The sequence below is a fragment of the Mobula hypostoma genome, chromosome 9 (assembly GCF_963921235.1).
Source record: "Mobula hypostoma chromosome 9, sMobHyp1.1, whole genome shotgun sequence".
NCBI lineage: Eukaryota > Metazoa > Chordata > Chondrichthyes > Myliobatiformes > Myliobatidae > Mobula > Mobula hypostoma.
In genome coordinates this window covers 126,058,380-126,086,147 of record NC_086105.1, presented here as the reverse complement: position 1 = coordinate 126,086,147, position 27,768 = coordinate 126,058,380, and the positions used below count along the sequence as shown (strand labels likewise).

Genomic DNA, 27,768 nt, shown 5'->3' with positions numbered 1-27,768 from the left:
ATGGCTGATCTGCCCGAGGTCTCATCTCTTCTATGACAGTTCCACACAGACCTCAATTCCAAGATCCTTCAATGATTTGTCTACTTCCACTTTCAATTAACTCCTCCCGCTAATGATCTAGCTTCAAACCTCCAAGGCAAAAAAGTCCTAGAGGCTTGATAATCTGTGTAAGAGGTTATAAGCATGTAATGTTGGTTACTAATAGTCTATTTCAATTTGCTCAATGTGACAAAGCTGGTCCGTCACAAGTAATTTCCTCCTCCCCCGCCCCTAACCCCCAAAATGATCTCTTCCACTGAGCCAGCACAGAGCACGTGCCACCACAAACAGGCACCCCAACCATCAGTCGGGTGCCCGCTGTAAAACTGGAAGCAACAACAAACAGCATCAAAGAATACCTTTGTCCTGGTGTGTTAGCCAAGCATATGCGCCCGATAAGCATAACGTCAGTACTGTCAGACAGGGATAATGGGAATTACAGGGCGACTGGGTGGAGGAGGAAGAAATTACTTGTGGCAGACCCACTCTGTCTCATTCATTTTGTTTCTATTACATTAAAAATCTCACTTCATTTTAACTTGCCCCTTATTTCCACATGGTTAATCCACTTTTCTTTATTATGATGATAGAAAGGGTCATCTTCATTAAAAAAAATATTGATTTTGAAATTTATCTAATAGAGCGTTTGTTTTAGTATCTAACATCCCAGAGGACCATAAGCTTATCATGTCATGGTGGCTTGCGTGCCTTAATGACCCAGAGAGTCAGAGCCTTATGCTTTGGGTATTGGTAGGATCACGCGTGCCAAACAGATCAAAGGCTAGAGACCAGACTAAGAATGGTCCACCAGTCCTCCAGGTTCAGGGGTTCAGCTCACGACTGGTCAAACAAAACTGTTACAGAAATAGCAACGATGAATACTTTTACTGATGCCCTAAATACCAGAGGCTTAATGGACAATAACTAACTTTAGTATCCAAATGTTCTTCAGTAAATATACAAATTTAGTTACTATTCTTACTAGATCACTGCAAATATTCTATAGATAAAAAGAAAAGCCTAAACTCCTAAAGTCCATTTTGCATTTGCTTGCATAAGATTTCAGTCAAGTACTCTGTATTTTGACAGTTGTTATTAAAGTGAAGAGTAAATTATGGTCACTTACCCTCTTCTCATGATTTGGAATGATACAGCGCACAAAATTTGGGTTGGTATTTCGCAGTGTTGTCATAAGTTTGGTCAGTTGCTCTTTATACAACTGACCCACAGTACGGAACATGCCTTTTTTTGTTTTTGAGGCCCCTGGGGTACTTTCACTCATTTTAGCCACTTGGTCCAAACCAACAATACGGTCAACTTAAAAGTGGAAATAAAAGATATATTCAATAATTGTGCTGTATATGTATAGGTCACTTAAGTGCATGTATATTTACCAATGCTATTGAAAAAAGCTGCAGATCTGAACATAGCATTCTGAGTGGGTTGTTCAGTCCCTCAGTTCTGCTTTATAAATCAATGAGTGATCTGCAAGTTATCTTATATACCCATCCATTTCCCTATCCCTTAACATATTTGGTTAAAAAAATCTGAGTTAAAATCTACAATTGGCCAAGTGTTAAATTGAAGGGGGTTATAAAATTCAATTTATGTGTAGGAGTGTTTTCCTGCTTCATTCCTAAGAGGTCTTGGTCTACCTTCAGTTTATCCCTAGCCCTAGGTTTTCCAATCAGTGAGAATAATTTCTCTCTATTTACCTCTTTAATTACCTTGAAAGAAAATCACTGCGTATCTTTCTCAACTTTCGTAAATTGTCCATGATTAAACACACACCAGTCCATGTAAATATACAGATACTTAGTAGATTTGGCCCAGTACATCACAGGAAATACCTTCCCAACCACTGAGCACATCTCATGAAACACTATCATAGGAAAGCAGCATCCATCATCAAATATCCTCATCACCCATGCCATGCTCTTTTCTTGCTGCTGTCATCAGGTAGAAGGTACAAATGCCTCAGGGCTCACACCACCAGGTTCAAGAATAGTTACTACCCCTCAACCATCAGATTCTTGAACAAAAGAGGATAACTACACTCATCTATTGAGATGTTCCCAACAAAATTGATCTCACTTTAAGGACTCTTTATCCTGTTATTTCACGCTCTCGTTATTTATTGCTGTTTATTTATATTTGCATTTGCACAGTTTGTTGTCTTCAATGCTCCACTTGGTCTTTAATTGATCCAGATTACAGTCACTATTGTACAGATTTGCTGAGTATGCCCACAGGAAAAAGAATCTCAGGGTTGTATGTGATGACATGTACTACGCTGATAAATAAATTTACTTTGAACTTTGCAGATATTTGCTGCAAGAGAAATAGAAACTTCCAAAGGTCTGCTACTACACTGAGCACCACAATCGTGATATAGTATAACTAGGATTCTGTATAAAAATCTCATACACTTAATAATGTTTTTTTTAAAACCCCTTTAGATTAATCAAAGCTACTTTTATTAGTCATTGACTCCACAAACAATACATGGATGAGCTTTCTGTAATGGAGAAACAGGTAACCTCTCACTTCAGCCTGCAGTATGCCAATGACGTTGACTGGTGAAACTTGCCCTTTGCTCAACACTTGCTCCTTGATTCCACTCACTTTCTCCAGATTAAAACGGTACAGCTATGAGAATTTGCAATAGGTCCTAGCTACACTTTCCCATGCAAAAACAATTCATTTACCTCTTCTCTCTCCATCATCCAGGGACCAAAATTCATTCCAGCTGAAGCAGCAATTCATCTATGCTTTCTAAATGAGCTTTATGCTGTCCAATAGAGTTGATTCCAATTACTTGTCAAATACTTTAACTAAATGGCCTCCCTTTTTAAATGATGATGTGATGTTAACAATCCTTCAGTTTACTGAGACCACTTAAACGGTCAGGGTTGATTGAAAACAATCACAGGACCTTCTACAGTTTCCACTAATAGCATGCTATACATTTCATCCTGGCCTGGCAATTTATTCGCTTTCAAAGATGCTAAATCCCTCTCCTACTTTGTTTTCAATATGTCAAAGTCGTCAGCTGCAACATTGATCTTGTTCCCCTCTTTAGTGAATATAGCAGCAAGATTATATTCTTTATGAACCTCTCCACATCTTCCCATTCCACAAAACGTGTTACCAATGTTTGTCCCCAGTAGACCTAAGTTATCCATTTGCACTTGGCACACTTATACTAAATGTATGGTTTTTCTTTAATTTTCTATGCCAGTAGAGTTTAATATCATTGCTTTACTAATTCCCTTTTTAAATGCACTCAACAGTTCAGGGTCAGCTTCTTCAGCTCTGCCACCAGATTTCTGAATGGACATTGAACCTGTGACCACCTCCTCACTACTTTTTTGCACTACTTATTTAATTGAACTCTTTTTATGAATATTTATATATATATATATACACACACAAACTTCTTACTGTAATTCCGTTTTTATTATTATGTATTGCAATGTACTATTATCCTCTGCAACTTCAGCCACCTTCAACAGGACCCCACCACTAAGCACATCTTTCCCTCTCTGCCTTCCGCAAGGATCGGTCCCTCCGCAACTCCCTGGTCCACACGTCCCTCCCCACGGATCTCCCACCTGGCACTTATCCCTGTAAGCGCAAGTGCTACACCTGTCCCTACACCTCCTCTTTTGCCACCATTCAGGGCCCCAAATGGTACTTCCAAGTGAGGCAACACTTCACTTGTGAGTCTGTTGGGGTCATCTATTGCATCCGGTGCTCCCGGTGCAGCCTCCTCTACATCGGTGAAACCCGACGCAGATTGGGGGACCGCTTCGTCGAGCACCTCCGCTCCGTCCGCCACAACAGACAGGACCTCCCAGCAGCCACCCACTTCCACTCTGCTTCCCTCTCCCATTCAGATACGTCCATACATGGCCTCCTCTACTGCCATGATGAGGCTAAACTCAGGTTGGAGGAGCAAAACCTCATATACCATCTAGGTAGTCTCCAGCCCCTTGGTATGAACATAGGATTCTCCCACTTCCGGTAATTCCCTCCCCCTCCCTTCCCCTATCCCTATGTTACTCTGCCCCTCCCGCAGCTGCCTACCACCTCCCTCTTGGTTCCGCCTCCTTCTACTACCCATTGTGTTTTCCCCTATTCTTTCTTCACCTTTCCTGCCTATCACTTCCCTGCCTCCTTCCCCCACCCCTTTATCTTTTCCCCTTACTGGTTTTTCACCTGGAACCTACCAGCCTTCTCCTTCCCACCCTCCCCCCACCTTCTTTATAGGGCCTCTGCCCCTTCCCTCTACAGTCCTGACGAAGGGTTCCGGCCCGAAACGTCGACAGATCTTTTCCACGGATGCTGCCCGACCTGCTGAGTTCCTCCAGCGTGTTGTGAGTGTTACTTTGACCCCGGCATCTGCAGAGTATTTTGTGTTTACAATGTACTGCTGCCACACAACAACAAATTTCACAACATATGCCAGTGATATTAAATCTGATTCTGATTCCAATTCCTACACTTTTTTAGGTTTTCTGCCACATGAAGGTTTCATTATGTACGTATATATGCTTCCCTTTTTCCCTGTTTTCTTACCCTCAATGCACCCTTTCTTTAGGTGGGTTCTTGATATGAAAGTCCCACTCTTTCCTTTCTTTACCCTGAGCTCTATGATTCTCAGTTATGTTTATTCCCCGTTGATTAACCTTTGGGTAGCTGTTTTGTTACTTCTGTTAATTCTCAGTCTATTAAAATTGGGCTTGTCGCAAGTTTGAACCTACTTCTACTTTATCCTGTTCCAGTGGCTGTGTTAAACATAGTTGAACTATTTAATCAATGCATAAAAAGTTCTCCTTTTGATGCTCTTTTCACTTAGGAATAGCTTGCCATGGTTTCCACACCACACCACCCCTCCACTCCAAGTCTCTCCTGTTGACCTTGCTACATATTGACTAAAGATGAAACGTAGGAATGTTGCACCTTTTACACCATTTACACCACCTACTTTATTCTCTCAACTCCTTATATTCAGCTGCAGTATATAACTTGTGAGTGTTACTTTGACCCCGGCATCTGCAGAGTATTTTGTGTTTACAATGTACTGCTGCCACACAACAACAAATTTCACAACATATGCCAGTGATATTAAATCTGATTCTGATTCCAATTCCTACACTTTTTTAGGTTTTCTGCCACATGAAGGTTTTCTGCCACATGGTGGGAGTTGTGTACAGGCCACCTAACAGTAGTAGTGAGGTCGGAGATGGTATTAAACAGGAAATTAGAAATGTGTGCAATAAAGGAACAGCAGTTATAATGGGTGACTTCAATCTACATGTAGACTGGGTGAACCAAATTGGTAAAGGTGCTGAGGAAGAGGATTTCTTGGAATGTATGCGGGATGGTTTTTTGAACCAACATGTCGAGGAACCGACTAGAGAGCAGGCTATTCTGGACTGGGTTTTGAGCAATGAGGAAGGGTTAATTAGCGATCTTGTCGTGAGAGGCCCCTTGGGTAAGAGTGACCATAATATGGTGGAATTCTTCATTAACATGGAGAGTGACATAGTTAATTCAGAAACAAAGGTTCTGAATTTAAAGAGGGGTAACTTTGAAGGTATGAGTCGTGAATTAGCTAAGATAGACTGGCAAATGACACTTAAAGGATTGACGGTGGATATGCAATGGCAAGCATTTAAAGGTTGCATGGATGAACTACAACAATTGTTCATCCCAGTTTGGCAAAAGAATAAATCAAGGAAGGTAGTGCACCCGTGGCTGACAAGAGAAATTAGGGATAGTATCAATTCCAAAGAAGTAGCATACAAATTAGCCAGAGAAAGTGGCTCACCTGAGGACTGGGAGAAATTCAGAGTTCAGCAGAGGAGGACAAAGGGCTTAATTAGGAAGGGGAAAAAAGATTATGAGAGAAAACTGGCAGAGAACATAAAAACGGACTGTAAAAGCTTTTATAGATATGTAAAAAGAAAAAGACTGATAAAGACAAATGTAGGTCCCCTGCAGACAGAAACAGGTGAATTGATTATGGGGAGCAAGGACATGGCAGACCAATTGAATAATTACTTTGGTTCTGTCTTCACTAAGGAGGACATAAATAATCTTCCAGAAATAGTAAGGGACAGAGGGTCCAGTGAGATGGAGGAACTGAGTGAAATACATGTTAGTAGGGAAGTGGTGTTAGGTAAATTGAAGGGATTGAAGGCAGATAAATCCCCAGGGCCAGATGGTCTGCATCCCAGAGTGCTTAAGGAAGTAGCCCAAGAAATAGTGGATGCATTAGCGATAATTTTTCAAAACTCGTTAGATTCTGGACTAGTTCCTGAGGATTGGAGGGTGGCTAATGTAACCCCACTTTTTAAAAAAGGAGGGAGAGAGAAACCGGGGAATTATAGGCTGGTTAGCCTAACGTCGGTGGTGGGGAAACTGCTGGAGTCAGTTATCAAGGATGTGATAACAGCACATTTGGAAAGCGGTGAAATGATCGGACAAAGTCAGCATGGATTTGTGAAAGGAAAATCATGTCTGACGAATCTCATAGAATTTTTTGAGGATGTAACTAGTAGAGTGGATAGGGGAGAACCAGTGGATGTGGTATATTTGGATTTTCAAAAGGCTTTTGACAAGGTCCCACACAGGAGATTAGTGTGCAAACTTAAAGCACACGGTATTGGGGGTAAGGTATTGGTGTGGGTGGAGAATTGGTTAGCAGACAGGAAGCAAAGAGTGGGAATAAACGGGACCTTTTCAGAATGGCAGGCGGTGACTAGTGGGGTACCGCAAGGCTCAGTGCTGGGACCCCAGTTGTTTACAATATATATTAATGACTTGGATGAGGGAATTAAATGCAGCATCTCCAAGTTTGCGGATGACACGAAGCTGGGTGGCAGTGTTAGCAGTGAGGAGGATGCTAAGAGGATGCAGGGTGACTTGGATAGGTTGGGTGAGTGGGCAAACTCATGGCAGATGCAATTTAATGTGGATAAATGTGAAGTTATCCACTTTGGTAGCAAAAATAGGAAAACAGATTATTATCTGAATGGTGGCTGATTAGGAAAAGGGGAGGTGCAACGAGACCTGGGTGTCATTATACACCAGTCATTGAAAGTGGGCATGCAGGTACAGCAGGCGGTGAAAAAGGCGAACGGTATGCTGGCATTTATAGCGAGAGGATTCGAGTACAGGAGCAGGGAGGTACTACTGCAGTTGTACGAGGCCTTGGTGAGACCACACCTGGAGTATTGTGTGCAGTTTTGGTCCCCTAATCTGAGGAAAGACATCTTTTCCATAGAGGGAGTACAAAGAAGGTTCACCAGATTGATTCCTGGGATGGCAGGTCTTTCATATGAAGAAAGACTGGATGAACTGGGCTTGTACTCGTTGGAATTTAGAAGATTGAGGGGGGATCTGATTGAAACGTATAAGATCCTAAAGGGATTGGACAGGCTAGATGCGGGAAGATTGTTCCCGATGTTGGGGAGGTCCAGAACGAGGGGTCACAGTTTGAGGATAGAGGGGAAGCCTTTTAGGACCGAGATTAGGAAAAACTTCTTCACACAGAGAGTGGTGAATCTGTGGAATTCTCTGCCACAGCAAACTGTTGAGGCCAGTTCATTGGCTATGTTTAAGAGGAAGTTAGATATGGCCCTTGTGGCTACAGGGGTCAGGGGGTATGGAGGGAAGGCTGGGTTCTGAGTTGGATGATCAGCCATGATCATAATAAATGGCGGTGCAGGCTCGAAGGGCCGAATGGCCTACTCCTGCACCTATTTTCTATGTTTCTATGTTTCTATAACATTAAGTCCAGCCAGACTCCGTTTTTAAAACTACTGTTTACTTTGGCTTTTCTGCATTCCACTTCCTCTCACTAGTGTTCAATCTTCCACTTCCATCTTTGCTTTTCTCCTTGCTGAATTGTTCAGCTTCCATTTCCCTGCCAAACCCTCCACAACTGGAAAAACTTTCTCTCCTTCTCTCTCTAATTTGCACTCTTTCCTAATTTCATTATAACTCTTTACCAAAGTCCTGTGTTCAGTGCTCCGGAAGCAGTACTTTGTGGAACAACTCTCTGTGCTGTGCATATTGTCTGCAATAGAGGGCATTGCAATCCCGAGCATTAACATTCTCTAGTTTAATAAACACGTGAACACAGGTAAAAAATGTTTAATACATTATTTGTCATGTTCTCACCATCTCTCCACAGTTCTCCTACATATTTGTCAGATGACTGGTTCAGCAGAGTAGCTACGTTATCATTTAACGGATCCATGTTTTTGGTCAGCCAGTTTCCAGCATTGTAAGGGACCTGAAGGAAAACACCTTTGACATCTTACAATTTATTGATTTGCTCCATTACATCTACTTGTCTGTCTGGATTGCTCTCAATTAATACATTTTTGAAGTCATCACTTCCTGAAATTGTTGCATAAACAGATCCTCAGAATGGCTACAAAATATTTTTAGAATTGTTTATTATATCTGGAATGAGCACTTCCCAGAACCACAGCCTCATTCATAGGAAGAGGCAGTCAACAGTAGCTCTACTCAATTATATAAAACTAAAGCTTCGTACTTGAGCAAATCATTATTGTATGGGCTGGAGTCATATGAACTGAAGAAAACTACAGGACGTTCGATACAGATTCTACATTTCAGCATCTAAAAGCTTAACTGGATTTATTGAAGCTATTTGCTTTGATGAGCATTATTGTCTTTGACAATCAAAAGTTACCAAGCTTTTACAATTCACTATGGGCCATTGCAAGTGCTTCCTACCTACAATGACTCTGCTAAAATTCATCATCCGCATATTATTCTATAGCATAAGATTTACTCGCACATAGGTCAAGTTTTGAAAAGTTGTTGACAATCTCTTTTAAGCTTGAGGTATTGGTTACTTGGTTCCTACCTTCCCAGCATAATGAACAATACAGAAATCTCCTTTGTCCTTCAGTTGTTTCGGTTTGGCAAATTTTGTGTGGTTACCTAGTTCTTGAACCACTTTTTCCACAAATGACTTGTCTGTAGCCTTAGGGAACCAGCATTCTTCATCCAGCAAAGCAAGAATACCTGGGGGGCCAGTCTGAAAACCAAATAATTTAATAATAACTAAAAAATATAAAAATATAACTAAAAATAAAAACTAAAAATACAATAACTAAAAAAACCACTAAAATCACTGTTAAAATTTCCTATGTATCTGTTTATTGACCAGGTGAAGCATAAAAGGCCAAGAATTGTGTTCAATCAATTGGTTTACAGGGCTGGAACACACCTGTCACAGATGATCTGACTGTGGGCTGTAAAATTGTCAATGACACAGAATGTTACCTTAAATTAAAGTGCGGTAAGTTTAACAAAAGGACATTGATTCCTACCAGCAAAAAAGTTAAATTAGTACTGGTACTTATTAAAATATACTCCAACAGAGCTATATACACGAATGTAACTTCTAGACAAAGTACTGGAGTCAAATGATGCTGGAATCATTTAAGACATAATGGGCATTTCTATGGATAGATAAATTAAGAAGAATGGAAACACCAGATTCATTCGTAATTCTCTCATGATCTAAACATTCACAATATTTCCTAATCGAGCAATATTAGCATATGTATAGTTCTGTAACTAACGTAAGGACAGCATAAGGTTCCTTACCACTCTTTCAATCAGTTCTATGCATGGTTGCAGATCTAGACCAAAGTCAATGAAGTTCCATTCAATACCCTCTCTCTGGTACTCCTCCTGTTCCAGGATGAACATGGTATGGTTGAACAACTGTTGCAGCTTTTCGTTGGTGTAGTTGATGCAGAGTTGTTCAAACGAATTGTCCTGTAAAAAACAAAGAACACTTCAACGTCATTCTTACTGCTGTATTGGTGCACATTACTTAAAAGATACTCAACTGGAAATCTTGTAAAAACTCACAATCATTCTCTAAAATGAACATATCACTAATATGGAATTGTCAGAGTATCATTGAAATTTATAGGTTAGGGCAGCCCAGCTGGCTCACTGTATCAATGTCATTTTCCAGCTGCTGGTCCAGAGCTTGTAGTTCATCTCTAAGTTACTTCTTAAATTTACTGAGCATTTCGGCCTCCACTCGAATTTCAAACATTCAGTTACATACCATCAAATTCTTCCATAGGTTTCTTTTAATCCTTCTCATGATGAACAGCTCCAAGACCCCAAATTATTGTTCTTTCATTTACAATGGTGACATAAATGGGGAAAATACACAGGACTGTGAACAAATTTGGAAGATTTGTTGAAGACGAAATGAATCTGATAACTCGGTCTACCAGTAGCTTAAATATTTTAAGTAACCACTAGAAATCCTTGCCAGTCTACAAAACAGTTGCAATTTGGAAAAAAAAAATTCTGTGAGGTTCTCCCAATTTCCCACTATAGCTATGACAGAAACAGCTAAATCATGGAGAAATACCAGCTTCCATTTCAGCCCAATAAGCTGTTGTGGTGAATCCGAGGTATCCGCTGATCTTGCTCTGAGATTCTGGCAGAAAGTGGCCTCATTGTTTTTTGCATTCCAGCTTTATATTTATCTCTAATGATAAAAACTGCTAAGAATATTCATTCTGTTCCTTAAAACAACAAAGACAGACTTTGATGCCATGCTTCCTATTTCTATAGTGATCAATACCCACTGGGTAAGCCATCTCGTTCACATTCCTGACACCAGATTCCTGAAGCGTGTAAGCTGTTCTGAGCTCTACCAGAGCAAGAGAGCACCAGGCAGATAAAGGATAGGGAGCGAAGATGCACCTTGATGACATGCACCATCTCCACTGTTTCTTCTGATCAGAATTTCAGACTATGAGGAAGGAGAGCCACTAAGGGAATGAAGTTTATTTACCCAAAAGGTTGTTTAGACAACAGAACTGTACCAAGTCTTTCCATTCAACACTGAGGTGTCTAACACTGATGTTGTATTTTACTGTTCAAGCAACTTTCAGTGAGTTGTTGTCGAGGCTTTAATGGAACAGGAATTGATGTCACATTGAAACATGGTTTTGCCTTTGTGGAAGATTGCCGTCATATTTGGAAAACAGGGTCACTATGATTGTAAACAAAATCTGCTTATTTGACTACTAAATCGGTGGGAGGAGATGATGGCGGCGTGATGCAGCTCGCAGTGGCCACTCCGGTGGTGATGTCTGTTATTTGTCAAGTAGGGTGCCGTGCACAATCCTGATTTGATGGAGACGGACGTGAGAGCACGGAGGAACATCTGGTGAAACTTCTGAAATGCCTGCTTTGCTGGTGCTGCTACTGTGTGGTCCAGAATCTCCGGAGAAGGCCCCGAGTCCTCGGCTTTACTTGTTGCTCGGCGGCTGGGGCGGGGTCGAAGCGCTTGGCAGAGGATGGTGCTTGGAGAGGCTGTGTCGGAGGCTCGAAGTTTTCGGATGGACGCAGAGTCTGCTGCGGTCGGGTGCTTCCAATGGTGCTGCACTGGCAAGTTGTCGGCGCTTGGAGGTTCATGGAGGGGAGAGTTTCTCCCTTCTGCCGTCTGCGTGAGATGATAAGTCTGTCGAGACTTTGAGACTATTTTTACCTTGCCCATGGTCTGCTCTTTATCAAATTATGGTATTGCTTTGCACTGTTGTAACTATATGTTATAATTATGTGGTTTTGTCAGTTTTAGTCTTGGTTTGTCCTGTGTTTTCTTGTGATATCATTCTGGAGGAACGTTGTATCATTTTTTAATGCATGCATTTCTAAATGACAATAAACGAGGACTGAGTGTCCTCACAATCTAATCTAATCTAATCCAATTACCTGAAAGATCTCAAAGCCAGCGATGTCAAGAATTCCAAGGAACGTGGAGCCCTGTCGCTTCGTCCTGTCCAGAGCTTTGTTGATACGACAGAGCAGCCAGCGAAACAAACGTTCATACATGGCCTTGGCCAGAGCTTCCACAGCAAAGTCCGCCTGTGCAAGAAACAATTGAGACAACTTCTCTGTCGTAAAACTTTAAATTCAGAAAGCATGATTACGTATCTGTACAAACAATAAAATAAACCTATTTTAATCTGACCTCATTGGACATCTAAAGATGCATTGTAATTCTAAGCATTATTTTAAATTAATTTTTTTAAATTGCCATTGTGTTACGGAATCGAAAAATAGCATTATCTCAAACTTGAGAAAATCTGCAGATGATGGAAATCTAAACCACACACACAAAATACTGGAGGAAATTAATAGGCTAGGCAGCGTTTATGGAAATAAGTAAACAGCCGACATTTCAAGTGGAGATTCTTCATGAGGACCCTGCACCATCTCCTGACCTTAGACATCTTTCTGTATACAGCTGCCATGTGTCTGGAATATATATTTCATTGGGAGACAGACTTTAATCTGTATGACCGGACAGCCTTAAAGTTGAACTGTAAAAGGCTGTACATTACTTTCTTTGTAAGTTTTGACCTTCCAAACTTGCGAGGGGTGGAAGGTCACTGTGGTGGAAGGGGTGATTGGGTGGTTTGATGGAAAAGTGTCCACCTTGAGAGATTAGAAGTTTATTTCAGCAGGGAGGGCCTCTCATATTGCTCAGACCACACGTGGTGTCTAAATGGTCTTGTGAATCACTGGACACCATTAGAGATCTCCATGAGTTACTGGATCAGACACATGGTGGACAGGGAATGAAAATCATGGACCTTATAAACTTTAACTACGTTTGTTCTTTTAAATTATATTTTACTTATCAAAAAGTTCAAACTTCAAACTTTTGAGTTTAAAAGGGTTTCTTTTAGCATCTTCTCATAAACATTAACAAGTTGTGGAGCAAGTAACAATCTGCTGGAAGAACTCAATGGGCCAAGGAGAATCTTTGATGGGGGGGAAGGAACTGGGCAAGGAAACCCATTAACTAGTTATGGTCCCAGCACTTGGCAGGAAGTTTGCACTTGTAACTTGCAGGCAGATGCTTATATTAAATTACCATAACTATTCTACCAAAGAAAAAAAAGAGCAACTCTCTACAGTTATAAACCATAAACTTTTCGATGTCATTTTGAGTTTCGATATACAGAAAGGTTAAAAAAAAAGTTGCCTGCTCACTGGAGAATTTTTCACATGACTTTATGCCTTCAACTGGCCTAACTATATACACAGAACATACTTGTCATCCCTCTGGTTCAATAATGAACTAATGTGATCAGAAGAAATGAAACAAAGGCAGTCAGGGCCCCATGCCCTACTGAACTGGCCTGAGAAGGCAAGGTCTTTTAGTCATGCACTTCAGCATGGAGTACATGAAGAAACTTGCTAATGTTAGACCATGGTTATGGAAGACAGAAAAGTCAAGGATCTAGTTGGCAATTAGATGTGTTTAGCTCATGGTTGTTGCAGGAGAATAGGACAAGGGATATCTCTGAGTGTTCATCGGGGTGGAAGTGTTAAACTGAGGGATGCATTTGGATGTTGAAGAATGTCTGTAGCTGAGATATGTGTTGCAATTGGGCTGCGATTGGGTGATATGACTGGGTGGGTGGGTATGTTTTCAATGGTCAGGATTACAATCATGAACTTGGGGTAGCAGATGAGCATTGCAAACTTGGGAGGGGTGGAAGGTCACTATGGTGGACAGGAGATTGGGTGGTTTGAAGGAAACCCAGAAAGGTGTCCACCTTGAGAGGTTAGAAGTTTATTTCGGCAGGGAGGGGCTCTCATACTGCTCAGACCACACATGATGTCGAGATGTGTCTTGTGGATCACTGGACACCACTAGAGATCTCCATGAGTTACTCGGTAGACACATGGAGGACAGGGAATGAAAATCATGGACCTTATAAGCTTTAACTATACTATATAATTACATCTTGTTCCTCATTTCAAAAAAAAGACTTCATCACCTTCATCTCAGTGGAGCCCTGGAAAAGAGGCTAACCTTCTTCAGGGTGAAGTGATTAACAGCAGTGTTCAAGAGTTTAATCTTTAGCATCTGGAGATTCCTGAAAAGTTCCGACCAATTGGCAACCCTTCATATTACATTTGTTCTCTCCTCATGGTCGCTACCTGACTGACTGCATTTCCAGCATTTTCTGTTTTAATGCAATGCAGAATTCTCGATGCATGGGTATGAAGGTAAGGCAGTGTCATCAGATGGCAAGAAATATGGGAAATGTCACAAAGAAGGACCGTGAAAGCCTAACCTGCTCCTTGGTCTGGGCTTTCTGAACGAAATCACGTCCGACTTTAATCCGAGGACTCAGGATTGCCCTGGTGAAGTCAGTCACGTTCATACCCAACAAGTGGCACACCTTCTGTGCAACTGCGGAAAGAGATCACAGAATCGTTTACCATCCTGGTGGTTCAACTTCCACTGCACGGGTGAAAAGGATTGGTAAGGATGTACCTGTATTGTCAGGCATTGATGCCTGGTCAGTGTTGCGCTCCTTTTTGAACGAAATGTTACCAAGCTGCAAGACAGCCGAAACAATCTTGAGTATAGCTGGAAACAGGAGAAGATGGATATCAGCACCAGCAGGGTTGTAACTCACTATATTGCAAACAACCCACTTATTTCCAATCACTTTGTTTGGATTTGAACAGTCTGCTGCCAAATCATGTACAAGAGCAAGCTAAAAACCCAAGAGGACTTTCAGCAGATTTTAAACAAATCTGTCGAAAGGGGAGTGGGCTGGGTGGGGGGTGGGAGAGGGTTGGGTTCATCACCAAACTACCACCAAAGTAGAAAAATCTACCACTGACAATGATGCAATTCATTGAGCTCTCTTCTGTCCCACTGCAAATAAATCTGTATTCATTGGTGATACCCAAAAAGAAGCAGAATCCTATCTACAGGCTGAGAATAAACGGGGAAGACATAAAACAAGTACAGAACTTTCACTACTTAGGAAGCTGGGTGACATCAGATGGCAGGTGCGACATGGACATCAAAAGAAGAGTAGGGATGGCAAAAGACACCTTTAAGAGAATGAAGAGTATACTGACCAACACTAAACTAGGCATGACAACCCGCCTCAGAGCACCGAAATGTTACGTTTATCCAGTTATATTATATGGCTCAGAATGTTGGACAATATCTAGTAACATGAGAAAATGCATTGAAGCAGCAGAGATGTGGTTTTTGAGGAGAATGCAAAGAATGTCACGGATGAAACGAATATCTAATGAGGATGTCATGAACAGAGCAAGCACAAAAAGAGAAATAATGTATGAGATCATGAAAAGGCAACATAACTTCATTGGACATGTGATTAGGAAAGAGGAGTTAGGATGCATGGTAATTATGGGAAAAATTGAAGGGAAGAAAGCAAGAGGAAGGCAAAGACAAATGATGATGGAGACAGCAGCCAGAGAACTGGAAATGAATACCAATGAATTGATCCACTTGACCCGAAACAGGAGTATGTGGTGGCCATGGTAGTCAAAGCTCAAACTGGGTATGGCACATGATGATGATGATCATGATGATGATGATTCATTGCCACAGAAGGCTGTGGAGGCCAAGACATTGAGCATATTTAAAGCAGAGGTTGACAGGTTCTTGATTGGCAAGACATCAAAGGTTACAAGGAGAAAGCAGGAGAGTGGGGTTGAGAGGATTAATAAATCAGCCATGATGGAATGGCGGAGCAGACTCAATGGCTGAATGGTCTAATTGTGCTCACATGTATTATGGCCTCAGGGTCTTATGGTCTAATTTCTAACCAGCTTCTCTTGGAAAATCACCAAACATGTGGAGTGGATGATATAGGCAGATTCACTGATCCTTTTTCCTTACATGGTTTTGCTTTAAAAGTTCTTGGAATTAATGATAGTTTGAACTATTTTATGGCCTTGATCCATTGTGAAAAGATAATATTTCAGGGAGGAAAGGTCATTGACAAAACTGGCAATGTTCAGAACCATATTTGTGTCTGTTGCTGATCGCTTGTTTTGTGCTTTGGTTATAATTGTGAGATCTACTGTGCTGATTTCTGGAAGACCAGGCTGAATTCTTACACCCAAAAACATTTAGAATTTATTAATCAACAGTACAGAAATAATATATCATCTTTCAATTTCGTTTGCAGTGCTTGTAGGGGGGCATATCTCCAAACCTTGAGAAATTGAAGTTGCGCCTGAAACTAATTATTTGTTTATTGACAGTCTCAAGGGTTAGAAGTTTTTAAATATTAAAACTACATCTGTTTGTACTGCAGGAGATAAGCTTCTGCTGGAGATTGCATCCCCAAAGAGATAATACTGAATTTTGCCCTTCAGATTGGCTTATTCAAATATAAACCTTGTTATAGCTTTAAATCTCTGCATGTTTGCTCTTCCTTTAGCATTGTTTCCAATTGCCGAGCCAAGATAATGAACACATCTAACAATAGGTTGATGAACTTTGGCTGCTTATTCTGTATATCAAATGCCATTTATGAGCATTCTGGCTTGATGCATGCGATAATACTTCTTGTGCTTGTACCAGAGCCCAACAGCCCATTTTTAGCAAATATATACAGTACTGTATGATCAAGCTGTCCTGGCATGGCCTTCTGTGATAGCAACTGGATTTTTTAGTATATTTACACTCAAGAAAGGCCTTCTTTGAAAGAATGCTGCATTAGATAAAAAAGACATAATTTTTGCCAATTGTAAAGGGGGAGGAATCAGCAGTAACTTCTGCTTAAGTGGGCTTATATTGGTGATTGTGTACAACATGTATTTGGGAACTAGTTCGATACTAGCTGAATGGAATGTGAAGTGAGAAAAATGAAAATATAAAATTATATTTGTTCAGAGCTCAGGGTTGTAGATGGCTCCACTGACCCAAGTTTAGAGTTTTGGTGCAATATGTCATATACAGGCTCCTCACAGGCCACAGGGTATTGGAGTGAAAGTCATAAAACATGACAAAGAGCTCTTCAGCCCTGACCATCAAGCACTGATTTACACTAATCCCATTTCATTCTTCCCACTTTCCCCTCAGTTTCTACACCTCATCCACATCTAGGGGCAATTTACAGTGGCCATTTGATCTACTGATCAGTATAACTGGGCATGGGGGGAGGGAGAGAGCCACGGAAACATCCAGTAGAAAGCCACATGGTCATAGGGAGGATGCACAGACTCCACGCAGACAGTTCTCTGCTTTCACCCACATTCTCTTCCTCAGCATCCATCCCTACTCTCCTCCCTCCTTTAGTAGTCCTTGCCCTAACTACCACCCTGAGGCTCCGGCCTGCCCCTTTGCCCGACCCTCTCAGCACTATTCCTTTTCACACTCCCTCTTTCTCAGCTTCTCCCTTCTCTCACTTGCTTCATCGAAGCGTCCTTTGAATGGGGTGTGGGCAGAGCGGGAAAGGAACAGGGATGGTGGGTGAACGAAGCGTGGGTCTGCAATGGGGTGGGTGCAAGTCAGCTGAGAGGAAGGGATTGAGAATAGGGGTGTGTGAAGGGAGAGGGTGATGAGGGTACGGTGTCTGAAGGAGGGACAACTGAGAGGAAAATGATGTGAGAGGGTGGGTCTCAGAATGGGGTAAAGAAAGGGGGATGCAGTTAAGAAGGGCTAGTGTTGGAAGTGGCGGTGTGAGAACTGGGGCCGGGTGTGAAGGGGCTGTGCATGATTGGGGGGCCGTGCGTGACCTGGGGCTGTGCATGTGAAGGGTCCGTGTCTGAAGCAGGAGGTCCTAAGGGGAGAAACAGAGTGACTGAGTTACGGTGAGGGAGGGGCGAGAGAAGGGAAGGGAGCTGTGAACAGAATGAGTGAAGAGGAAGGAGATGAGAGAAAGGCAATGAGAAGTGGGATCTAAGTGGAAAAGGTGCATGAAGAAAGAAGGAATAAGTGAAGATGGAGGGAGCAGAGAGTGAAGTACGTGAAGGAGAGGCTGCCAAGCAGAGGAGATGAGTGAAGAGGAGTGAGTCAGGATGTAAGAATTTTAACGAATATGGTAAGTACATTTCAAGGATTTACCTATAAGTGGGTTCAAGGGCTTACCCTAGCCTGAGAACTCTATTGCTCCTTGACAGGGGTACTAACTAGTCAGAGCAGCAGCACAGTAAACTTTTGGTCTGTAGTGGGGGGATGAACTGAGAAGCTGGGAAGTGACAGGTGGAAAAAATAATGGGCTGAAGAAGGAGGAATCTGTTAAGAGAGGAGAATGGATTTTGGGAGAAAGGGAAGGCGGAGTGGTACCAGAGGGAGGAGAAGAGAAGGAGTAAGTAGGAAGCCAGAATGGGGAATGGAAAAACGAGGAAGGGGGAGAGGGGAGAAATTACAGGAAGTTAGAGAGACTGATGTTCATGCCGTCAGTCATCCACAACTTAGTCCGACATGGATTTATGAACAGTCATGGCGAAAGATGTGTTTGACTCTGCTTTGTCAGCAACCTCACCACTAAAGCCAGCGGCCCGGCACCAATAAGCTGACGAGGGCCAAGATGCACTTTGAATCCAGCCTCAGCTTTATGCCGGAAAGGCCTGGAGTGTAGCTGATGGCTCCATTCATGCTCATGATATTTTCTTTCAGTTTAATCTTTTCAATTATTGTTAGAATTCTAATGAATCTCAAAAATATTATTCTACTTCTTTTAACTATTTAAAACTATTTGAATATCTGTCAAAAGCCACCAGGTTGATAAGCAGCAGAACTGCAGTAATAGACCAGCAGAAGCCTACTCATCACTTGGAGCCTACTCCACCCTACGAATACCTGTCACGTGTCAAGGGTTCAACTTGACTGGCTCCCTACTTCAGGGGAAGGCAAGTCAGGTTGAGCAGGTGCAAAGACAAACTACCAGAGGAACTCAGCAAGTCAAGCAGCATCTTTGGACCTGGCAGGATCTCAACATGAAATATCAACCATCACTTTGCCTCCAGAGTAGGGTTGCCAACTTTCTCACTCTCAAATAAGGAACAAAAGTAGCAGTCAAATACGGGACACTTGTGTTTACCCTAAGAAAGACTACCATGACCATGAAGCCTTGCGCGGGCACCTGTGTGCGCATGTGTGACGCGTGCATACATGACGTCATGTGCGCATGCGTGTACCTGCCGATTTTTTTCTACAAATCGGTTTCGGCTTAATCTTCCTGACTACACTGTACATATATTATTTCTACTTTATATAGGCTATGCATTTATCATATCATTCCTGCTTTTACTATATGTTAGTGTTATTTTAGGTTTTATGTGTTATTTGGTATGATTTGGTAGGTTATTTTTTGGGTCTGGGAATGCTCAAAATTTTTTCCCGTATAAATTAATGGTAATTGCTTCTCCACTTTACGCCACTTCGGCACGAAAGGTTTCATAGGAACGCTCTACCTTAGCGGGGGAAATACGGGTCAGGGGCGGTCCCATATGGGACAAACCAATTTAGCCCAATATACGGGATGTCCCGGCAAATACGGGATAGTTGGCAACCCTACTCCAGAGATGCTCCCTGACCTGCTCGGTTCCTCACTCCAGGTTTAAATCTCTGCTGTCTCCAAATGAATCTCCAATATTTCAAATTTTTGAAGTCTACACGTTAATCATCAGGAATGGTTGAATTCAGAAAATCTGAAAATTCAAATGAGCCTTACATGTTTGTTCTTCAATCGAAAATCCCATAATTGACATGGCTTCGCAGGTTTCCTCAAACATGTCTTTATCATCCTGTCCAGGAATGGGGACGTGACCATGAGACAGGAACCTGTAGTTGCTGAATGATTCCAACAGTAGATCATCTGGCAATTGGAGACAAGGGAATTAGTAATATACCTGCCCCTTGGAGCATTAAATGTGGTTTGAAGCAAGCCCAGTAGTTTACCCACCTCTCATCTTTGATCCAGCACCAGTGAGAAGATAGTAGAAAATGTGGAAAGCTCTTTCTTCCACGGCCTGCCGAATAGCACGTGATTTCTCAAGCAAATCTGTTTATTTTAATTAAGTCAAAAATTGTTTTTTTGTTATCAATATATAGTCCCTTTCTTACAATTAATTCCTGGATAAAATGTGGATTCAACCATTTAAAAAGCAAAATACCTTTTGTTAAAGTGAAAGAATAATTCCAATTGAAGTTAGAGATGGAATTGGATGCAGGTCAACTCTGGTGAGGTTTGCAGGCCATTACAAAGTGAAACCTAACATCATGAATGTCTGTGATGCTTCACTCCCAGAGGAGCTCAATGCCTTTTATGCTCACTTTGAAAGGGAGAATAAAACTACAGCTCTACAGCATCTGGTGACCCTGTGATCTCTCTTTCAAATGTTGACGTCAGAACATCTTGCAAGAGGGTGAATCCTTGCAAGGCGTCAGGCCCTGATGGTGTAGCTGATAGACTCTGAAAACCTTTGCCAACCAACTGGCAGGAGTGCTCCAGGACATCTTCAACTGGAGTCGGAGGTTCCCACCTGCTTCAAAAGGGCGCCAATCATACAATGCCCAAGAAGAGCAGGGTGTGCTGCCACAATGACTATCACCCAGTGGCATACAGATCTACTGTGATGAAGTGCTTTAAGAGGTTGGTCATGGCTAGAATCAACTCCTGCCTAAGCAAGGATCTAGACCCGCTGCAATTTGCCTATTGCCACAACAGGCCGACAGTAGGTGCAGTCTTACTGGCTCCCTACTTGGCCTTGGATCTCCTGGACAATAAGCTGCTGTTTATTGATTACAGCTCAGCATTCATCGCAATCATACTCTCAGATCTAATCAAAAAGCTCCAAAACCCGGGCCTCTGTACCTCTGTACCTTCCTCTGCAACTGGATCCTTGCCTTCCTCATCGGGAGACCTCAATCTGTGTGGATTGGAAATAACATCTCCTCCTCGCTGACAATCAATACTGGCGTACCTCAAAGATGTGCCCCTAGCTCACTGCTTTACTCTCTCTATATATTCATGACTGTGTGGCTAGGCACAGCTCAAACATCATCTATTAATTTGCCGATGACACAATTATTCTTGGCAGAATTTCAGATGGTGACGAGGAGGCGTACAGTATGATTGATCAGCTGGTCGGATGCTGTTGCAGCAACAATCTTGCTCTCAATGTCAGTAAGGCCAAGGAACTGACTGTGGAGTTCAGGAAGGGTAACATCCTGACTGGCTGGATCTCCATCTGATATGGAGGAGCCATGGCGAGGGATCAGAAAAAGCTGCAGAAAATTATAAACTCAGACAGCTCTGTCACGGGCACTAGCCTCCCCAGCATCCAGGACATCTTCAAAATGCGATGCCCCAGAAAGGCAGCATCCATCATTAAGGACCCCTGTCAACCAGGACATGCCCTTCTCCCATGGCTCTCATCAGGGGGGAGTTACAGGAGCCTGAAGCCACACACTCAATGTTTCAGAAACAGCTTAATCCTCTCCGCAGTCAGATTCCTGAATGGACAACGAACACATGGGCACTTCCTCATTATGTTTTTCTCTCTCAGTTTGCATTACTTACTTTATTTAATTTATATATATATATAGTAATTTATAGATTTTTTATTATGTATTGCGCTGTACTGCTGCTGCAAAACAACAAATTTCATGTCATATGTCAGTGATATTAAACCTGTTTCTGATTCTGAAAATGTAGAAATTTAAAAAAAAGATCTCCTGAAAAGCTTTAAGAATTTGGAAATGATTAAAAATATTGTGGGCTGCCATTGGAAGGAGGTACCGGAGACTTAGGTTGCACACCACCAGATTCAGCAACAGTTATTACCCTTCAACCGAAGTGGATAACTTCACTCATCCCATAATTGAAATGATTCCACAACCTATGGACTCACTAACAAAGACTCTGCAACTCATGTTCTTAGTATTATTTATTTACTATTATTAATATTATTATTATTATTTGTGTTTCTGTTTTTTGTATTTGCACAGTTTGCCTTTTTTTTGCTTGTCAGTCCTTGTGTGTAGTTTTTCGTCGATTCTGTTGTATTTCTTTGTTCTACAGTGAAGAAGAAAATGAATCTCAGGGAGGATACTTTGATTATAAATCTACTTTGAACTTTTAATCCTAAATTGCAAATAGATATGAACAAATAACATGGTGCCGATTAGGGGAAGGTTATTCCATACAAGATTCCCGATCATATTGACACCTCAAGATGCATATGGTTCTTCTCCGCCATTTCCTCCTTTTCACATCTGGATGCACTTGCTTCTCAACAGCGAACTCCTTGGCTGTCCATGACAAGCTCACTCTCCCTTAATGGAGATTCTACTTCTGGAGTCCTCAGATTGTAATTGAAACCAGGCTAGGTTTTGGTCCCATATCCCGCAGAAAAGATGGTTCCATTCAACTCGTCAGTATTACCTTGCATCTACCCACCTTCCATTACAACTCACTTCCATTTCCTAACGTGCCCAGATCCAACCATCACAAAGCTCTCCTGGCCAATGCACCACTGTCCCTCCTCTAAACAAAAGCAGCACATGATTGAAGTCTGAAATTAAAACAGAAAATGCTGGAAATATTCACTGGGTTATTCACAGGAAGAATCAGAATCCGAACCGGGTTTATTATCACCGGCATGTGTTGTGAAATTTGTTAACTTAGCAGCAGCAGTTCAATGCAATACATAATCTAGAAGAAAAATAAATAAGCAAATCAATTAAAGTATATGTACATTGAATAGATTAAAAATTGTGCAAAACTATAAATAATATACATTTAAAAGTTCAGGTAGCGTTCATGGGTTCAATGTCCATTTAGGAATCGGATGGCAGAGGGGAAGAAGCTGTTCCTGAATCGCTGAGTGTGTGCCTTCAGACTTCTGTATCTCCTACCTGATGGTAACAGTGAGAAAAGGGCATGTGCTGGGTGCTGGGGGTCCTTAATAATGGACACTGCCTTTCTGAGACACCGCTCCTGGAAGATGTATTGTGTACTTTGTAGGCTAATACCCAAGATGGAGCCGACTAAATTTATGACCCTCTGCAGCTTCTTTCAGTCCTGTGCAGTAGCCCCCGCCATACCAGACAGTGATGCAGCCTGTCAGAATGCTCTCCATTGTACATCTATAGAAGTTCTTGAGTGTTTTTGTTAACACACCAAATCTCTTCAAACTCCTAATGAAGTATAGTCACTGTCTTGCCTTCTTTATAGCTGCATCGATATGTTGGGACCAGATTAGGTCCTCAGAGATCTTCATACCCAGAAACTTGAAACTGCTCACTCTCTCCACTTCTGATCCCTCTATGAGGATTGGTATGTGTTCCTTTGTCTTACCCTTCCTGAAGTCCACAATCAGCTCTTTTGAATTACCGACGTTGAGTGCAAGGTGACACCACACCACTAGTTGGTATAACTAGTGTTAATGCTTTAGGTCGATGACCTTTTATGAGAAAAGAGGAGTTCCCACATGTTCTGACTGAATTCCAGCTCAGCCAGATTCTGCAGCCAATATCCTAACTTACACCCAGTTCTATTTATCATCATGACCTTACTTGACTCTTTTTCAAGTGCCAACCCATGGTGCATTCTCGAACCTTCTTGTTCTGAAACTTTGTGCATCCCTCACCATTGAATGTTGCCAGCCATGAATTCCAATCCTTATACCCATCCTCTGCATTCACTTTGCCTTCTCCCTCTCTCCATAAAAATTATATTTTTCTATACTCCCGTTCTTTGAATTGTTGACTCCAATGTACATTTTATACTTCTGCAGCGCAACTGAAATATTTTACATGTATATGTTAAAAATGCATTTCTAAACATGAGTTATTGATTTTTAATATCATGATATTGAGAAATCTTTAAACTGGAGAACTAAGTCTGATTTTAAACTTCACAGAGATTTGAAGAAAATCCTTGGCTAAATGACAAAGATGAAACTGACTTCATGTTACCAGATACTGTCAAGGGATGGTGTAATTGATATCCTCCCACTCCTTAGAGTAATAAATTGGAAGATAACTAGTTCTGTATTTTAAAATGCAGAAATGTATGTGTGTCTTGTTACTCTATCACATGTGTGGTTTAAAATTATGTGTAGCCTCCTTATTTCCTACATTATACCTAGGATTAAAATATGTAAATTGGAACTTGATGTGAAATAAAACTACAGAAATTGGACGTGCAAAGGGACTTGGGAGTTTGTGCCTAAAGGTTAACTTGTAGGTTGAGTCAGTGGTAAAGAAGGCAAAAGCAATATTAGCATTCACTTTGAGTGGACTTGAATATAAAAGCAATAATGTAATGGTGAGACATTGTAAGGTCTTGATCAGATCACACTTGGAGTATTGTGAGCAGTTTTCAGCACCACGGTAGCATTGCGGTTAGCGCAGCGCTATTGAAGCTCAAGGCATCGGAGTTCAGAGTTCAATTCCAATGTTGTGTGCAAGGAGTTTGTATGTTCCTCCCCATTACTCGTGTGGGTTTCCTCCCAAGTCGAAAGATGTACCAGTTGGTCATTGCGATTAGGCTAGGGTCAGATAGGTGGGTTGCTGGGCGGCGTGGCTCGTGGGGTGGGAAGGACTTGTTCTGCACTGTATCTTAAGATACGATAAAATGAGATAAATAAGATTAACTAAGAAAAGATGTGCTGGCATTGGAGAGGGTCCAAAGGAGGTTCACAAGAGCAATCCTAGGAATGAAAGGGGGAAGAGAGCTAAACTGCTCCTGGAACCCGTTTCACTTACCCCACACCCTTATGCCACCACAAGTTAAAACTCAGGCAGTGGTTTGACCATCTGACTTGGTCTGGCTAATGTACAAGTAAAGAGCAAGAACTCCATTATGGGTCAGTTACACTGAGTAGCTAGTTAATTTTACATGCCGACTGCTCGGTTACGACACTGCATCGTGTTCCCACAGTTAGACACTTTTTCCCTGTGGTCTGTTTTCCACATTTTCATAAAGCCATTTCCTGGATGAAAAATAATAAAAATGATTATCAAAAGTTGAACAGAAGCCAGGAGCTTTGTAACTGCTTTATATAGAGTGGCTGAGACATGTTTCTCATACATAAAAGCTTTCTTTAAAATAGCTCATGACCATATTTGAAGACTGATATATTTTTGTCTTTCTCTGTGATTCAATTTATGAGGGGTGATTGATAAGTTTGTGGCCTAAGGTAGAAGGAGTCAATTTTAGAAAATCTAGCACATTTATTTTTCAACATAGTCCCCTCCTATATTTACACACTTAGTCCAGCGGTCGTGGAGCATATGGATCTTGGACCTCCAGAAAGTGTCCACAGCAGGGGTGATTGATAAGTTCGTGGCCTAAGGTAGAAGGAGATGAGTTATTAACTTCAAACTTGCTGCATTTTCACTCAAAGAGTTGAACTGCACGTGCATGTAACGAGAGCTGTACAACTCATCTCCTTCTACCTTAGGCCACAAACTTATCAATCACCCCTGCTGTGGACCTCTTTCTGGAGGTCCAGGACGCTGAATTCTACAAAGAAGGGATCCGTATGCTCCACGACCACTGGACTAAGTGTGTAAATGTAGAAGGGGACGATGTTGAAAAATAAATGTGCTAGGTTTTCTAAAATTGACTCCTTCTTCCTTAGGCCACGAACTTATCAATCACCCCTCGTAAATGATCTGCATGATCATATCATAATTCCGCTCTGAAAGACATATTTCATTTTGACTGTTGTACAAATAAAGACACATGTAAAGCTAGATTTTGTGTTTAGTAGTGGGAAATCATAATGTATCAGCTCAGAGTTCCCAGTCAGCATGGCCCATGAATGGGGCTGAATTTGAGCAGAGGTGATGAGTCAAGCCTTGTAAAGTATATTTAAAATGGAAGCATACTCTGCGAAATGGGCTCTGTAAAGCTCCACTGTGAGTTTACCTCAGAAAACTGAGCATATCCAGTGAACTAGACTACCATACTTCTGTATTTGCTAGTTGGCACTATCAGTGGGATAGAGTTACTTTAAAAGAAACACGGAAAAGGATACAGGTTTCGATGTTTGCTCCGACAATATAACCAGTGACATCAAAATTGATGCGAATAAATTTTCCCTGTTGCAAGGAAAACAGAATTTTTAGGTCCTGTGCAGATCCACCCTTCATTAAGTGATTAAGTAACATTAAAATGGACCTTAAATCCTGCTATGTTTACACATTTGGATTATGTGAGGTAGATAAAGCAGACTCTTTAACATGTAACTGGAATTTACTTAAAGAAGGCTGTAATGAAATAGGGATGATATAGGCTGAGCTCACAGCTGCACAGTGTGAATAATCCTTCGCTGGGAGCCAAACCACACAAACAAGCATTACTGACCAAAATTTTATGTTTGGTTTAATAACTTAAATGGTAATCTAGAAATATTTCTATCATAGCATTCCCTCCTCAACTTCATTTGGATAAACGTTTCAGGCCAGCATTTTCAGAAGTATAACTTAGTTATAAGCACACATTATGTTGCATACTCCATTTTGGTTTCAATTGATGGTTAATTAATTAGATATGATCTCTCTTTCAGTTGCTGTTATGGTCTGTACAGGGCAAGATAAAAGAAAGAGGGATAAATAAAGTCCAGAGCAGAGCAGAATACACTAGACCAAGCCCTCCTGGGACAGGGCAGAATATAGTGAACTATCCCCTCCTGGGACAGGGCAGAATATAGTGAAATATCCCCTCCTGGGACAGGGAAGAATTTAGTGAACCGTCCCCTCCTGGGACAGGACAGAATACAGTGAACCATCCCCTCCTGGGACAGAGCAGAATATAGTGAACTATCCCCTCCTGGGACAGGGCAGAATATAGTGAAACATTCCTTCCTGGGACAGGGCAGAATATAATGAACCAGCCCCTCCTGGGACGGGGCAGAATTTAGTGAACCATCTTCTCCTGGGACAGGGCAGAATATAATGAACCATCCCCTCCTGGGACAGGGCAGAATATAGTGAACCATCCCCTCCTGGGACAGGGCAGAATATAGTGAACCATCCCTTCCTGGGACAGGGCAGAATATAGTGAACCATCCCCTCCTGGGACGGGGCAGAATTTAGTGAACCATCTCCTCCTGGGACAGGGCAGAATACAGCGAAACATCCCTTCCTGAGACAGGGCAGAATATAGTGAACGATCCCCTCCTGGGACAGGGCAGAATATAGTGAAACATCCCCTCCTGGGACAGGGCAGGATATAATGAATCATCCCCTCCTGGGACAGGGCAGAATATAGTGAATCATCCCCTCCTGGGACAGGGTAGAATATAGTGAAACATCCTGTCCTGGGACAGGGCAGAATATAGTGAAATATCCCCTCCTGAGGCAGGACAGAATTTAGTGAAACATCCCTTCCTAGGGCAGGGCAGACTACACCATCCACACTCAGGATATGACAAGTTACATCCAATCTCAGGCTGCGAAGTTAGATGTTAGTGCATGTGGGGATGGGGGTTTGGGGAGGAGGGGTGCTGATGTGGGGAGATAGTTGATGTGTGTTGTCTGTGTGTGTGTAAAAGGAAGAGAGGGAGAAACAGAGATATTTATGGACCTGTACATGCATGTAGTAGTGTTCACAAATGGATGTTCGTCTCTGCCACAGATGGGCCAGGATATAATTGGCAAGGCAAAGCGTTGGGAATATGGGAGGTTCTGTGCTCCTTCTGCTGTTTTCACTGGGCTCCTTCCTGTGTGTCCTTGAAGAGAAGGTTCTCAGCGCTTTCCCAAGTGCTCCCTTTCCATTTATAGCTGCCTTGGGCTGGGGAGCTCCCGCACATTGACAAGAATACTTCGTGATTTCTGACAAGGGTCTGGAACATTCTGTCCTCCTGTTTTACTTTTGCCAT

General features: G+C 41.9%; 1 protein-coding gene across 3 annotated transcripts in view; it reads right to left on the bottom strand.

The window, feature by feature from the left end:
• Nucleotides 1-27,768, bottom strand: part of LOC134352025 (myosin-11-like) — a 140,461-nt gene that overhangs the window by 40,486 nt on the left and 72,207 nt on the right. For all 3 annotated transcript variants that reach the window (XM_063059077.1, XM_063059078.1, XM_063059079.1), the window contains 10 exons: nt 25,924-25,987; nt 19,836-19,934; nt 19,605-19,748; nt 14,426-14,521; nt 14,223-14,341; nt 11,842-11,994; nt 9,700-9,873; nt 8,951-9,124; nt 8,233-8,347; nt 1,166-1,356 (listed from right to left, as the gene is read on the bottom strand). In XM_063059077.1, coding sequence (XP_062915147.1) covers nt 1,166-1,356; nt 8,233-8,347; nt 8,951-9,124; nt 9,700-9,873; nt 11,842-11,994; nt 14,223-14,341; nt 14,426-14,521; nt 19,605-19,748; nt 19,836-19,934; nt 25,924-25,987 — 1,329 coding nt within the window. The remainder of the gene's footprint in view (nt 1-1,165; nt 1,357-8,232; nt 8,348-8,950; nt 9,125-9,699; nt 9,874-11,841; nt 11,995-14,222; nt 14,342-14,425; nt 14,522-19,604; nt 19,749-19,835; nt 19,935-25,923; nt 25,988-27,768) is intronic.